We start from the raw sequence: 15,577 nt of genomic DNA on the forward strand, positions 1-15,577 counted from the left end.
GTGTGATTTGGGGGCAAGTTACTTCACCTCTCTGAGCCTCGTCTGAAAAATGGAGGAACACCACACCTACTAACCACTGCTGATTCTGTGAGCAGGGATTTCCCCTTAAGTCCCCTTTCCACCTCCCCATGGAGCCAGTATTAGTCATCTGGCTGATGGGCAACAGCCACCAGTGTACATTTTTTTATTTGGTTGGAGCTAATCTATCAATGTTTCTGAACTGAGGACATTGGCTCTTTTACAAATGTCTGTGGGGTGCAGTAACTGGGTGAGAGGTCTCTTCTGCCAACTTGTACCTCACCTCAGATGGGAGCTAGAAATTAGAGTGCTATCAGACCTCTCCATCCTTTCCTGCCTCTTTCTCTTGCAGTATAATTATCTCTGCAAACCAGCTTTCTCTACTTCTTTATTTATGTGACTGAACATGAGTCTCCCCTGCCCTCAGCTGATTTTATATGTCATGCTGCTATATAGTCATAGCTGTACCAAGGTCAAATTCTGAACATGCAGACAAAAATTAGTCCAGCTTGGGACACACATCTACTTCCGGCCCAATCATCTAAGGCTCAACATCCAGAATCACATGGTTCACACATGGCAATCAGGACACACTCTGCTGGTTGGAGGTTTTGGGGGGTATAACAGTTTCCTGTAGCTGCTGTAACAAATTACCACAAACACATTCACTTGAAAAAATGCAAATTTGCTGGGCTACAGTTCTGGAGGTCAAATTCCAAAACAGGTCTCACTGGGCCAAAATTAGACATCTTTGGGGGGCCATTATCTTACCCTCCCCAGAGGGATAGGATGGTGACAGAAAGGCAGGATGATGATGAACTGGGCAGGTGCCCCTTGCTGTCTTCCTAGATGAACAGAGAGACCAACCTGTTCTTTTCCATTTCTCAAACAATGTTTCTAGGTCTGCTCCTTGCAACCCTCCCAGGCTCTACAGAAATAAGGAAAAGAGAACTGCCACTCTTAAGGGATAGACTCTAGCAGGAGGCTTTCAGATATCCTAAGTCAAGGTAAAGTTCCTCTGAAATCTTCTAGCCCTTTCTGCTAAACCTATTGCCAGGATTCGACTTGCAGCAATGTAACCAACATTCACTGGTGTTCAAGTCCACTTTGCCCTCACCCCACAGGTTTGGAAGTTGGTGCCACTTCTTCCCCACCCTCACTTTATGCACCCCAGGAGTTTCATAAATCACCTCATAAAAACTCATTTACTGGCTTCCCCAACATAATGGCAAAAATAAACTGCTTGATGCACACTTGGAAACTCCCTCCAGAAAATGTATGCATCATTTTGTTGGCATGGCATCTTGGTTTCCAACCTGAATTTCTACCATCTTTGCTTTTCTGACAGTATCTTCTGTAATTAAGAAGGGCAATCCTCTACTTTTTATTGAGTTGGACAGCAAATCACAGAATAAATGCTTTCCCTTGCACTTTAAAAGGATTTAATAGGAAAATATTTTTCCTACATCCTGTTTCAAGGGGAAAATGTGATTTTAGGGGGACATTTTATAGTTCACAACAGGATATTGAAGGGCATTTGGTTTTGCTTAGTTTATTATGACTGTGTTTCTCCAGCATGAAGTGCTGTTTTTGTGATTATTTAGATAAGCCTGATTAAGGTAGGTAGATAGCTATAGAATTATGGAAATGTAGGACTGGAATGGGCCTCAAATATTATCCAGGCCAACTCTCCTCATATTTCAGATGAGAAAACAAGTGACTTGTCCAAGATCACACATTGACTTACTGGGAAAAATGAGACTAGATTCTTTATCTTCCAACTATCTCATGACCCCAAGCCAATTCTGTTGTGAAAGTAGGGGTAGAGATAGGAGAATGGCATTTATACAAAGGGATACATATGAATCTGTAAGTACTTTTGCACTTGAGAATTGGGGTACTCAATAAGTGTGGATTCATATGTGTTTGTTTTATCCATCCATCCATCATCCATCCATCCACCCATTCTTTCAGCCATATTCCAAACAAATTTTGAGTGTCTACTCAATAAATGGCACTGTGTTTAGTGCTGAAAATATACAAACAAAGCAGAGGTCCCCACCCTGGAACAGGTCCAAGCCTAATGGGGCTGACATATCTTTACATTGATAATTACAATTAAACATAATAAATGTAATAATGAGGTTTTTTGTTTTTAAATGATATCACTGAAGAATGAAAATTTTAAAACCTTATGTATTACTAGCCTACTCCCTGGGGACAAGACAAGATCAACATGAATTAGGCTCTGAGTCAGACAGCTGTCTGTCAGGTTCAAGTCCCAGGCACTTATTAGTAGTGAGGTTTTTAGAAGATATTTCCACATCTAGGAATCAAAGATTAAAATTTCCATCCAACAGCATTATAAGCATTAAATGAGATGACTTATATAAAATGTGTAACACAGCATCTGATGTAGAACTAGTAATGAAAATAAAGCTATTGTAGCAATGAGGATGTTGAGGTTGATGATAGATTAAACTTCACAGCTGGTGGCGCTGGGATAGCAGTAGGTGGTAAAGAGTCTTCAAATATTGGCAGGAGCCTTGCTTCACTTTTGGGTCTCTGCATCACCCACTAAATGTGTGCTGTTCAAGACTGAAAGCTGAGACAGTACCTTGGATCAATGTTGGAATTAAAGGAAGCACTTAGAAAATAATTGGCTACCATGGTTTGGGTCAGTCTCAGAGAATGTTTCTGGGAGCTGGAGTATTTATTCTGGAGAAGAGAAGGAGATTTAGGGGGATGGTTGAAATAAAGTCCTCAAGTGTATGAACCAGTGGATGGAGAACAGCTGTTCCCTATTTCTGTTTTGGACAGAATGAGAGGAAATGAGCTTACGTTGAAGCATGAGGGATTTAGGCTAAACTTTAAGAAGAATTTCCTGGATGTGGGTGTTACTGGATTTGGAATGAGTTACTAAGGTGTTTAATAGCAAGTGTCTCTTCTGGCCACAAATCTTTGAGCGTGGGAGCATTGGCTGCATGGAGGGGTGGCTACACGCTCAAGCTACTTCCAAACTGGAGAGTCCGTGACACCAACACAATCCTCCAACACAAGGACATGAGTCTCAGCCAACCCCAAACCATGGTCCTAGACTCTGGTCTATCATAAGAAACGATGGTGATACTAGCTGGATGATTACCTCTGGCAATCTGCAGTTTGACATTCCACAAATACCACAATTGCTTATGTAGGCTACTCCAGTGACCAAGCACCTCCCCTCTTTGAAAATTTATTAAGAAATTCTCTGTAGGGCTTCTTTCACCAAAAGTGCATTTAATAAAGCTTGGAATTTCCCCACAACACATTTATTCTTGTTGATATATTTTTAGGTCTCCATTATTACTTGTCTTCACCTTTCTTTGCTGTGCAGACACAAGGCAGGCCAACGTAGCAGGATTCCAAAAGTTATCAATAACCAGGAATTGGCTGCACTGCTGGAGTTCTACCCAACTCTCCCGAGAAAGCCAAGTTTCTCGTGGTTAATTTAGGAATCCTTTAAGCCAGTCACTGGTTTTAATAATTGTTCATTAAAAGGGCAGGCAAATTATAACTCTAAGTTCAAACTTGAACATGCAAGTCTCGTTGTGAGCATCAGTGGGAATAGTTTTGAGTTTCCCCCCTGAAAAGCAGCCTGTGGTGGGTTAGGTTTGTTTTTTAAAATAGATTTAAAGTTGAGTGGCTAGAACTTAAACCAGGTTTTTAACAAAGAATCTGTACATCAATCATTCAGCAGCTACCAAATATGCCCCCAAAGACCCCAAAGTGTTTCGTTGGAAATGTCAAATACATTATAACAATCCATTAATTTAACTTATGAGATCCCTAATTGTAACCAAAGGGCTTTCATATGTCAGATGCCTCTTGTGGACCCACAAACACCATTGATGATTACGAATAAGCCCAGTCCAGCACTCCATCCCTTGTTATAGATGAGTCATGATTTCCATAACTGAACATATTTTTATCCAGTCAATCCCCCACAGAGTTCAGAAAAACGTGCAAGTACAGAGTTCAGAAAAACGTGCAAGTAGTCTTTCCTTCTGGTTCTTACCCACACAGGGCTGACAAAAGGAGGAGAGGCAGAGGCAGCCACTTCACCCAACATCGTTGGATGAAGCAGGACCTTAGCCCTCCCCTTCCCTGGCTCCCATGGTGGCTGCCCTTCTGGTCTGCAGAGAGACCTCTTCCCTTAGACTTTCCTTCTCTCCTTCCCTCCCCACTCCTTGGTGTAGTGAAGCCAGCCCTGGAGGTCCCCTGGGGCCCTACCCTTTCTTGGATTGTCATTCATATAGCCTCCTACTCCTCATACTAGGTCCAAAGGGAGGATTGTTAATTGTGTAAATGAGTCAGTTGCCTCTCTTTTTAAAAAGATTTGTTTATTTATTTTTTAGAGAGGGAGAGAGAGTGCATAGGGGGCAAGGGGTGGGGGCAGAGGAAAAGGGAGAAAGAGTCTCCTGGAGCTCAATGCAGGGCTCCATCCCAGGACCCTGAGATTAAGACCTGAACTGAAACCAAGAGTTGGACACCAACCGACTACCCCACCTGGGTACGGCTCTGCTACATCTTCTGCATCATGTCTCCCTCCTGCTTTGCATGAAGCTGTAGTCCCTTTAATTATCTTAGCTTTGGGGAGTACAGGTTCCAGGAAATGGGGGGTGGGAGTGGAAGAGAACATTCATTCCTCACAAGTAGATTAGCTGAAGTTTCTGGCTTGACTAATGGTCATTATTAGAGACAGAGGATGATGATGACAAGAATAGCAAGTCCTGGGATCCCTGGGTGGCGCAGCGGTTTGGCGCCTGCCTTTGGCCCAGGGCATGATCCTGGAGACCCGGGATCGAATCCCACGTCGGGCTCCCGGTGCATGGAGCCTGCTTCTCCCTCTGCCTGTGTCTCTGCCTCTCTCTCTCTCTGTGACTATCATAAATAAATTAAAAAAAAAAAATTAAAAAAAAAAAAAAGAATAGCAAGTCCTTACACAGTACTTACCGGCTTCCTTACTTACAAAAGATATTTTAAGTGCTCTAGGGACAATAAGTCACACAATCCTATGAGGTATGTAATTTTATCATTCCCATTTTATAAATATGAAAAATCAAGATACAGCATAGTTAAGACTCTTGCCTAAGGTCACACAGCTAACAAATAGTAGAGCAAAAGCGGAATCCAGGCAGCCCAACTCCATTGTCTGAAATGCCTCCCATGGAAAGAACATCTTTTCGGAAGCGTCTGTGGGCCAGCCAGCTGGAAATGTATAGCAGCAGTAGGAAGTCTGGTTTTGAGACCAGAGGTGGACCCAGAGGCAGATTTAGGGGCCATCTCCCCCCTTGGGTTCCTGGCCTGGCTAGACCTCTCCACTGGGCTGCTTTGCCAGCTCTGCCTTGCAGGCTAGATCAACATCCACTCCTTTTCTCCATTTCACTCATTCTCTCCCACGCACTCTTCTTTTTAGCCACCCAATCCCACCCTAGCATCTCTAGGCTCAGTTTACACTTTCTGCCATTGGAGTTACTCCAGCGCCAAGAGTCCTGCCTCACCATTGTTCTATTGCCTGCCCATGAAACTCCTGGCTTCTTTTCACATCAGCATCCTAAAGCTCACATTTATATACAGCATCCTTTTTTTTTTTTTTTTAAACTTTTTTTTTTTATTAATATTTTTTATTTATTTATGGTAGTCACAGAGAGAGAGAGAGAGAGAGAGAGAGAGAGGCAGAGACATAGGCAGAGGGAGAAGCAGGCTCCATGCACCAGGAGCCTGACGTGGGATTCGATCCCGGGTCTCCAGGATCGCGCCCTGGGCCAAAGGCAGGCGCTAAACCGCTGCGCCACCCAGGGATCCCTATATACAGCATCCTTAAGAGGGATTTGGTGTAGAGTAAAAAAGCAGACGTAGTTATAATAGAAGGAGCATCTTCACCAGGTGATTGTTTTCCTCTGTTCTGTTCAGCCTCATTCCTGCTCCTGCTCATGGAGCAGGAAAATGCGATAGCCCCACTTAAATTATGTATAATTTACATAAAATAGTTTCCAAATTTATTAAGGGAGCAAACAGCAAAAGGAAACCCGCAATTAAGGAGTTTTTGCACACATTCGATATCTTTCCACTGACTTGAAGTATCATCTTCCTGAATTAATGAGGTCTGGGCAAAAACTGTAGTGCAAAAGCATACTCCACTTTCAAGACTTCAGGGCATTTATCATCCCAGATAGGGCAGGCAGCGGGTGTGGAATTGGCAGTTAGAGGCCAATCTGCTTTGTTAAGCCTGAAACTGTCAGGCTGATACTGTAGGCACAGACAGGAGGAGGACCCAATGTTTGTACATCACTAGCTATCCACCCGCTAATTTTACTGCCCACCATCCATGTATCATTTAGCTAACTCTCTATCCACCCACCTATTTAATACTCATAGTGTACCTTGTATTTGCAAAAGCATTTGAAAAAGGTATCCAGAGATCTGGAGGGAAGATCTTCTAAGGGAAGAACAGGTTGGGCAGGCAGTAGGAAATACCCAAGACGAGCTTCCCCTGAGTAGCCTGTGACAAAGACTGAGCACTGGCTTTGGAGTTAGGCACCGCTGGTTTGGCATCCTGACACCATTACCCCCACGGACGAGTGCCTTCATCTTATTTCTTTGTCTTTAAGATCAGAATCACACTTTAACTACTGGGCTTTTAGTAGATGAAGTAGTCCTGTAAAAAAAAATATGCTCATTACGTGATGTCTGTCATCAAGGCAGGCAGCAACTGTTTTATTCACTCTCTATGTGTTTACTGAGCATTTACTACATGTCAGGTGCTGCTCTAGCTGGAGGAGCTGTGATGGAGAATAGGACAGCCCTGCCCTCACTGAAGTTTCTCTAAGTACTTAAGAGCTTTTCCTCAATAAAAAAAAAATTTTAAAAAAGCTTACATCAAGTACAACATCAATATACAGTTTTTTAAGTCTTGGAAACCAAAGCAAAAGAAAAGGTATCAAAACCCAGAATCTCAGACACATGCTCATGTGACTTCATCACACACAAAAATAACAAGAGGTTTTGGTGTTTGTTGTTCATTTTTTAAGAAATCTATGGCTGTTTATAGAAAAGAAAAAAAAGTAAATAGGACCTGATGTTTCAGCTTCAGGCATAATATCCCAGACATTTCTGAAACCCACAAGGATAGTTTTTACTTCTCCAGATTGTCCCTCCTCCCACCCTCGTCTGCCTTCCTTTTAACTCCAATGGAATAATATACACAAACCCTACCTATGAATATGGAATGAAATATGTGCCAGCATGGAAAATGCAGCCCCACCCAAGCCTAAAGACACAGGATTCATTCATTGGTGCTACAAATGTGTATTGATAGGTACCATTCAACAAGTACTCTGTAAATATTACGGACAAAATGGTACAAAAGAATGGGCACAAGGGTCAGGGAAGAGACACATGGAGACAGTAAACATGTCTGTTATAGAAGTATGACCACTGTGAAGACGTAATGAGCAGAGGCAGGCAGTGGGGCTTCTCCTTAGGTGGGAGGAGAAGGAAATAAGGCTTTAGGAGCTAATGAGCCTTGCAGTGGCTATTCTTTTTTTTTTTTTTTTTTTCCATATCTCCTTCCTTCTTCTTTCTGCCCATTCTCTCTCCTTTCTCCTTGGAAGTCAGTAATAAAAGAGAATAAATGTCTAAAAGGTAGATATGGTGAGGGCTTTAGTATCTAGAGTGATGGAATAAAATTCTCAGGACTTAGAATTTAGCATCTGTTCCTAAGCCTTCGTTGAGTTCTTGGGTATCTGTTAGAAAATCTCCAGCAAGAGACTGTATTGGACGAAAATACTCCCGTAAGTGAGGAGCCCCTTTTCTGGGAAAGCCCTTTGGATTTGGGGATGCTCCAATATGTTCCTTCAGCGAATGTTTACAGAGCCTCCCAGGTGGCCCTGGTTCTGTACCAGGCACCAAGAATACTGAGATAAATCAGATGGGATCACTGCTCTCTGCTGCCAGCCTCCTCCTCCTCCTCCTCCTCCTCCTCCTCCTCCTCCTCCTCCTCCTCCTTCTTCTTCTTCTTCTTCTTGATTTTATTTATTTATTTATTTATTTATTTGAGAGAGAAAGAAAGAGCAAGAGCAGGGTGGGAGTTGGGGAGAGTCAGAGGGAGAAGCAAACTCCCCACTTAACAAGGAGCCCGACATGGGCTTGACACGGGGCTCGATCCCAGGACCCTGAAGGCAGACTCTTCAGTGACTGAACCACCCAGGAGCCCTGCCTTCTTGCTTCCTTGAGGCCACTGCCTCTGCCGTGCTTTTCCCCTGTTCCCTTTCCTATTGCGTGGCTTTTTGTTTGGTCACCATACACCCATGTTTCTTCACAGAACTGAGCCCCAGACTTCAGGTGTGGTCTGGCTCATGCACCTCTCAGGTCTCCCATGCTAAAGACTGTTCTTGTATTAAAGTGGCTCAGAAGCTCGTTAATGTTTTTGGCAGCCAGACCCTACTCCTGACTCACAGGAGCTGGCAGCCACAGGTGCTCTGTCTTTGTCTCATGTGCTGCTATTAGGCCGCGCCTCCCCCTTCACCTCCCTGTGTGGGGCAGTTTTGGACAGATGTTCAGTGTTCAATACCTGCCCTTATTAAACTTGGTCTTATTACATTAGTCCCCTTGTTCTAGCCCCTTGAACTTTTGAATCTTGTTTCTGGTACCCAAGAAGACTTCAAAAGCTCTGCATCTCCTATTAAAGTGTGTGTGTGTTTGCATGCACACACCTGTATACAGCTCTGAGAAGCCCACCCATAGGATTCAGAACACTCCTCCATGAATACAGCTCATTCATACCCAGATTTATTCACTCTACAACGTATGTTCAACATCCCCTAATTAAACTATCGTTCTTTGAGAATTTTTTGCCTAGGTGTTACAAAGAAAATGGAAGCAAATTAATCTACACTAGGGAGTGAATGATTGAGAGTGTTTACCCTCCTAACTAACCCTGAAGTGTCTGCTTATTAACACAGGTGAAAACCTTATTGGTGAAATAGCAGGAACAAGTGGAGTTGTTTTTTTTTTAATTATGTCATTTAGCTAACTGGCAAAGATACCTTTCAATGCAACACCTAACCCTCTCTGTCAGAGCTTCTAGAGAAGGAGGCTGGCTACCCTCAGGTTCTAGAAATGTTCAGAGAATCATCAATGTGCCTTCTGCTCATCCCAGTTACCCACCTGTAAACTGCATTGAACTCAGAAATGCAGTGGTGAAATTGGGTGATGGGCATCAAGGAGGGCACTTGACATCATGAGCACTGGATGTTATATACAACCGATGAATCACTAGATTCTACCCCTGAAACTAACACCACATTATATGTGAACTAACTTGAATTTATTTATTTTTTAAAAACATTTTATTTATTTATTCATGAGAGACACAGAGAGATAGGCAGAGACATGGGCAGAAGGAGAAGCAGACTCCCTGCGGGGAGCCTGATACAGGACTCAATTCCAGGACCCTGGGATCACAGCCTGAGCCAAAGGTAGACACTCAACCACTGAGCCACCCAGGCACCACTGAACTAACTTGAATTCAAATAAAATCTTGAAAGAAAGGAAAAAAAGTAATGTAATGGCAACTTCAGAACCCCAACATCCTCAGATCTTTCTCCAGCTTCAACTCACAACTTTCTTCCTTGTTATTGGAGGAAGATGGTGGACTTGGTTTCAAAGTAGTTTTGCAAAGGACTTTCTTGAGTTCAGACCATACACAGATAGAGTAAAACTCCTGTTTTTCTGTGTTAGGGTAAAAGCAAATGGATAGCTTTTGTGCCTTAGGAGTCTCAGTAGAATTGGATAGTAGAGCTTTAGCAGATCCATACTTTGGGAAAATTCTAATGTGGTAATAATACCACTTTCTCATGGGATTATTACAAAGATTAAGGTGCTAAAGGCTGTAAAATGCTTAGTACAGTGCCAGGCTTATGGTAAGCCTCTATAGCTATTTACTAGCTAAGAAACCTAATTCAGAATACAATGCTTAACACAAAACCTTCTTATGGTAGCTTAAACAGAGAGGGGGCTTATACTCCTCATACAGTAGGATGTCTAGAGTAGTCACAGACAATGGTTCAGCAACTCAAAGATGATGGGGCCAAAGTCCCTGAAATGTTTGGGCCATTCCTTCATGGATACAAGAGGGCTGCTGTAACTCCAGCAGTTGTATCCTTGTTCAAGCCAGGAAAAAAAGAGAAACACTATGCTAACCACATCTGATCTCTTGTTGAGGAATAGAAAGCTGCTGTCAGAAACCCACAAGAAGGCTTCTATTTAGGTTACCCGTGCCAGGACTGGATCACATGGCAACACCCCAGCTACTGTAAATCTAAGGAAAAGGATAATCATGACTGACATACCAGCAATAAGCCATTGCCAGGAGGAAGTAGGGGGTTTAGATACTAAAAGTGATTACCCCCAGTGATCATTACTAGTTTGAGTCTGCCTCTCCATCCAAGTACTCTTGATTTGTAGTGAATTATTGGATGGCCTTGTGCCAATTATGAATATTTTCCAATATAGTTGCAGCTCTTTGCTCTGAACCAGGTTTTCTCCTAACCTCCTTACTTACTCCTTCTCCTTCCTTCAATTGGATATTGCTTCCTGACATCCTCATTCCCTAGGAAGTTGTCTGTATCAGTCACAGTGGCTGATTATGCTGTGTTAACAAACACCCTGGATGGCTAATTTTATGCATCAATTTGGCTGGGCTCAGGATGCCAGATAGCTGGTAAAACATTTTTTCTGATGTGTCTGTGAAGATGTCTCTAGAAGAAATTACCAATTGATCGGTTAAGGATCTGTCCTCATCAATGTGGGGAGGCACCATCCAATCCATTGAAGGTCTGAATAGAACAAAAAGGCAAAGGAAAAATGAATTCTCACCCTCTCTTCTTGAGTTGGGATGTCCATCTTTCCTGCTGTTAAAAATTGGAGCTCCTAATTCTTGGGTTTTTATTTTATTTATTTATTTTTCTTCTTTTATTTATTATTTATGATAGTCACAGAGAGAGAGAGAGAGAGAGAGGCAGAGACACAGGCAGAGGGAGAAGCAGGCTCCAAGCACCGGGAGCCCGATGTGGGATTCGATCCCGGGTCTCCAGGATCGCGCCCTGGGCCAAAGGCAGGCGCCAAACCGCTGCGCCACCCAGGGATCCCCGAATTCTTGGGTTTTTAAACTCTGAAACTTATACCAGTAGCTCCCAAGTTCTCAGTCCTTTGGACCTGGACTGAATGACATGACCAGCTTTCTTGGTTCTCTCGCTTGCAGATAACAAATCGTGGGACTTCTCAGTCTCTTTTCACATGAGCCAATTCCTATAATAAAATAAATCTCCTCTTATGTGTCTCTCTCTCTATATATATCTATCCTATTAATTCTGGTCTCTGGATAACCCTGAGTAATACAAACCCCTAAATATCAATAACATTTATAGCCTGCAAATCAGCTGAAGTGGCTCTGGTCTAGGATGCGAGTTCAGGTCTGCTTATGTTTCTCATTCCAGGTCCCTGCATGAAGGAGCAGCAGCTACCTGAAGGATGTTCTCCTCATAGCAGAGCAGGAGAATGCAAGACCAAACTGCATGAGCATATTTAAAGCTTCTGCTTGCATTACAACTGTTCATACCCCATTGTCAGTCAGAAGGCCAAGTCTGACAGGGAAGATTATTCCTTCCACAGAGAGTGAAGGAAAAGCCAATATTTACTGATTAAGGATCTAATCTATTATGTCTTCCCCATTCAAAAGTGGGTTAGAAGTCTTCCTCAGACACCTGTGGTCCTCAGTATACCTTTCTGTTCCAGCTTATTTGTCTTTGCTGAACTTATCTGTTCAGTTGTTTATCTAGACAGAACTATCAGAGGACTGGAGGTTTGTCTTGCTCATCTCTGTGCCCCCACATTCCTGGGGATAAGGGTGGGAGGAAGCAACATGGACCAAGTTCCTGGCAGAGGGTGTTGCTGAGTGTCACCTTCAGAGACTTGAAAGAAGTCAGACTATGGTAGGGCCTTGTGTGACACTGGTTTGGACTTGATTTGAGAGGCAGCAAGGGAACCCTGGCATGGGGGTATAACGGGAGCAGATTTGGGTTGCAAAAGGATTCCTTGTACCATAATGTGTTGGAAAACTGTTGTGGTCTCGTCCAGGTGAGGTGGTAATCGTGATTCTCATGGTCATGGTGGTCAATTATTTAATATCTTATCAGTAAAATAATAATGACCTAAAGTTCAGAAAAAAAAAAAGAACATGAAGAATAAGTTACTTGAATACTATGATCAGACTCTAGTTCTCAACATTACAACTTAAATTAATTTTAGGGGTGCCTGGGTGGCTCAGTCGGTTGGGTGTCTGCCTTTGGCTCAGGCCATGATCCTGGGGTCTGAGATCGAGCCCCTCATCAGGCTTCATGCTCCGTGAGGAGTCTGTTCCTCCTTCTCTCTCTGCCCACCTTCCCCCACTTGTGCACTCTCTCTCTCTCAAATAAACAAATAAAATCTTAAAAAAAAAAACAAACCTGAATTTTAGCATGCTGTAGATAATAACGTACCAACAGAATATAGAACACAGACTGCCTCTTCTGTGTGCTACAACATCATGTCTTTAAGTCCCCTCCCTGCTGCCAAAGTAGCATCTAGGGCTCTGTGCTCTTATTTTGAGGAATTTCTCTGTAATTAAATAGTTCTAAGCTTAACCAATAATTCGTTTAATGAACATTCCAGTGCCAAGCACTGGAGGACACGGGCAAAGATGATCACTAAGCTCAGGTAGCTCCTGGTCTCAGGGGAAGAGTGGTGGGGAACAAAAGAGTTAACAGATGAAATAAAAGGAGCAAAATGAAATTCTTGTTTAGCATTGGTGGGAATATAAAATGGTACAGCCATTTAAGCCCTCAGTTTGGCAGTTTCTCACAAACCTACACATACTCTTACCATATGATTCAGCAGTCTTACTTCTTGGTATTTATCCAAAGACATTGAAAACTTATGTCCACACAAAAGCCTGCAGATATTTATAGCAGCTTTTTTCATAAATGCTAAAATATGGAAGCAACCAAGATGTCTTTCAGGAGGTGAGTAAAAAAAGAAACGGTCCATTCCAGACAATGGAATATTATTCAGGACTAAAAAGAAATGAACCAGCAAGGCGTGAAAAGACATAGAGGAACCTTACATGCATATTCCTAAGTGAAAGAAATCAATCTGAAAAGGGTACACCATTAGGATTTCAGCTATAGGAGATTCTGGGAATGATAAAACTATGAAGACAGTAAAATGATTAGTGGTGGACAGGGGTTAGGAGGAGGGAGGAGTGAATAGATGGAGCACAATGGGTGTTTAGGGCAGTGAAACTACTCTGTGTGATATTGTAATGGTAGACAAATGTCATTATACATTTGTCCAAGCCCATTAAATGTATTACCTATGGACTTTAGTTAATAATAATGCATCTTCAGGAAAACCATTTAACAAAATACAGCATCCATTCTTGATAAAAACCCTCAACAAAGTAGGGACAGAGTGAACACACCTCAACATCATAAAGGCCATATATGGAAGACCCACAGCTAACATCATCCTCAATGGGGAAAAACTGGAGTTTTTCCCTCTATGGTCAGGAACAAGACAGGGATGTCCACTCTCACCATTACTTTTCAACATAGTACTGGAAGCCCTTACCTCAGCAATCACACAACAAAAAGAAATAAAAGGCATGCAAATTGGCAAGGAAGAAGTCAAACTTTCACTATTTGCAGATGACGTGATACTCTATGTAGAAAACCTGTGGGCAGCCCGGGTGGTTCAGTAGTTTAGTGCCGCCTTCAGCCCAGGGCCTGATCCTGGAGACCAGGGATTGAGTCCCAAGTCAGGCTCCCTGCATGGAGCCTGCTTCTCCCTCTGCCTGTGTCTCTGACTCTCTCTCTCACTCTCTCTCTCTCTGTCTCTCATGAATAAATAAATAAAATTTTTAAAAAGAAAAATAATTTATCAAACTCAAAAACCAGATAATCCAGTTTAGAAATGGACAAAAGACTTGAATAGACACTTTTCTAAGGAAGACATCCAGATGGCCAACAGACACGTGAAAAGATGCTCAACATCACTCATCATCAGGGAAATACAAACCAAAACCATGATGAGATGCCACCTCACACCTGTCAGAATGGCTAAAATTAACAACACAAGAAACAATAGGTATTGGTAAGGATGTGGAGAAAGGAAAACCCTCTTACACTATTGGTGGGAATGCAAACTGGTACAGCCACTCTGGAAAACAGTATGAAGGGTCCTCAAAAAGTTAAAAATAGAGCTACCCTATGAGAAAGCTGGTCTCTAGGAAGTCATATGAACCCATGGCTGAGCCTGAGCAGGAGGGAGACACACCAACCCTGTGAGACTTGGCACCGTCCCCAGGGGCTGGGGGGAAATCCTAGATATAAAACACCACAGGGACTGGCACTAAAAGCAAAGAGGAAGCACTTGGGAATCCAAGCCTCCATCATCAGGGGCTTCTCTCTCTGGGCTTCAAGGCAGAGGCTGTTTTCTTTCTTCCCGATCTTTCACCACTTGGAATCTTTGGCTCCTAAATGTGGGCGAACAATTGCATAACCTGGTCAATTATATGGTTTGTATTTATTTATTTTTATTTATTTATTTATTTATTTATTTATTTATTTATTTATTTATTTAGGAGAGAGAGAGAGAGAGAGAAAACAGGGAGAGGGGAAGAGAGGGAAGGAAAGGATCCCATGCAGACTCTGCACTGAGCATGGAGCCTAACAGGGTGCTCAGTCTCAAGACCCTGAGATCATGACATGAGCCGAAATCAAGAGTTGGATGATTAACTAGCAGAGCCACCCAGGCGCCCCTCGATGATCAATTTTCTTTAAATATTTTATTTATTTGTTCATGAGAGACACAGATAGAGAGGCAGAGACACAGGCAGAGGGAGAAGCAGGCTCCATGCAGGGAGCCCGACTTGGGACTGGATCCCAGGTCTCCAGGATCACACCCTGGGCTGAAGGGGGTGCTAAACTGCTGAGCCACCCGGGCTGCCCCTCCATGACCAATTTTTAAAAATCTTTCCACTTATTGACCACACACTGTGCTGGGGAGTTTACAAAACTCTCCATACTGACCAACCACTAGAACACTTCCAGGCCCTAGGGTGGAAGGAAAAATAAAACAGAGTCCCTGTACACAGAAAACTTTACATTCTAGTGAGAAAATGGACAATAAACAGGGAAACCTATATTAAAATTTCACCTAGTGAAAAGTACTATAAAAAAAAAGAAACAGGTGAAGGACACAGGTGACTGGCCTGGACCAGGAGCTATTTTCAAAGGCCTCTCCTGGGACACTTGTGAGCAGAGATCCTGGATATAGTGAGGAAAGAACCATATGGATTTGGGAGAAACACATTCCCCAATGTGGCTGAAGCACAATGAAGCATGAGGACATGGGTGGGAGGTGGGCCAGGACATGTAGGGCTCACTGACCAGGGTCAGGACTCTATTTTTATTCCAAA

General features: G+C 42.9%; 1 protein-coding gene across 11 annotated transcripts in view; it reads left to right on the forward strand.

Moving 5' to 3' along the window:
* Positions 1 to 15,577, forward strand: part of LOC112653484 (uncharacterized) — a 138,827-nt gene that overhangs the window by 7,833 nt on the left and 115,417 nt on the right. For 3 of the 11 annotated variants that reach the window (XR_003132222.3, XM_025437664.3, XM_025437666.3), the window contains 2 exons: positions 920 to 1,025; positions 11,559 to 12,576. The exons of 4 other annotated variants lie outside the window; for them this stretch is intronic. Coding sequence is in view for 3 of the 7 variants with exons in the window: in XM_025437666.3 (XP_025293451.1) it covers positions 920 to 996 (77 nt within the window). In the remaining 4 variants the exon portion in view is untranslated. Of the gene's footprint in view, positions 1 to 919; positions 1,026 to 11,558; positions 12,577 to 15,577 lie in introns of those variants that run through there. 4 more of the 11 variants (XR_007409937.1, XR_007409938.1, XR_003132223.3 and 1 more) reach the window with 2 other exon arrangements.

The sequence above is a fragment of the Canis lupus genome, chromosome 3 (genome assembly GCF_003254725.2).
Source record: "Canis lupus dingo isolate Sandy chromosome 3, ASM325472v2, whole genome shotgun sequence".
In the NCBI taxonomy this organism is placed as follows: Eukaryota; Metazoa; Chordata; class Mammalia; order Carnivora; family Canidae; genus Canis; species Canis lupus.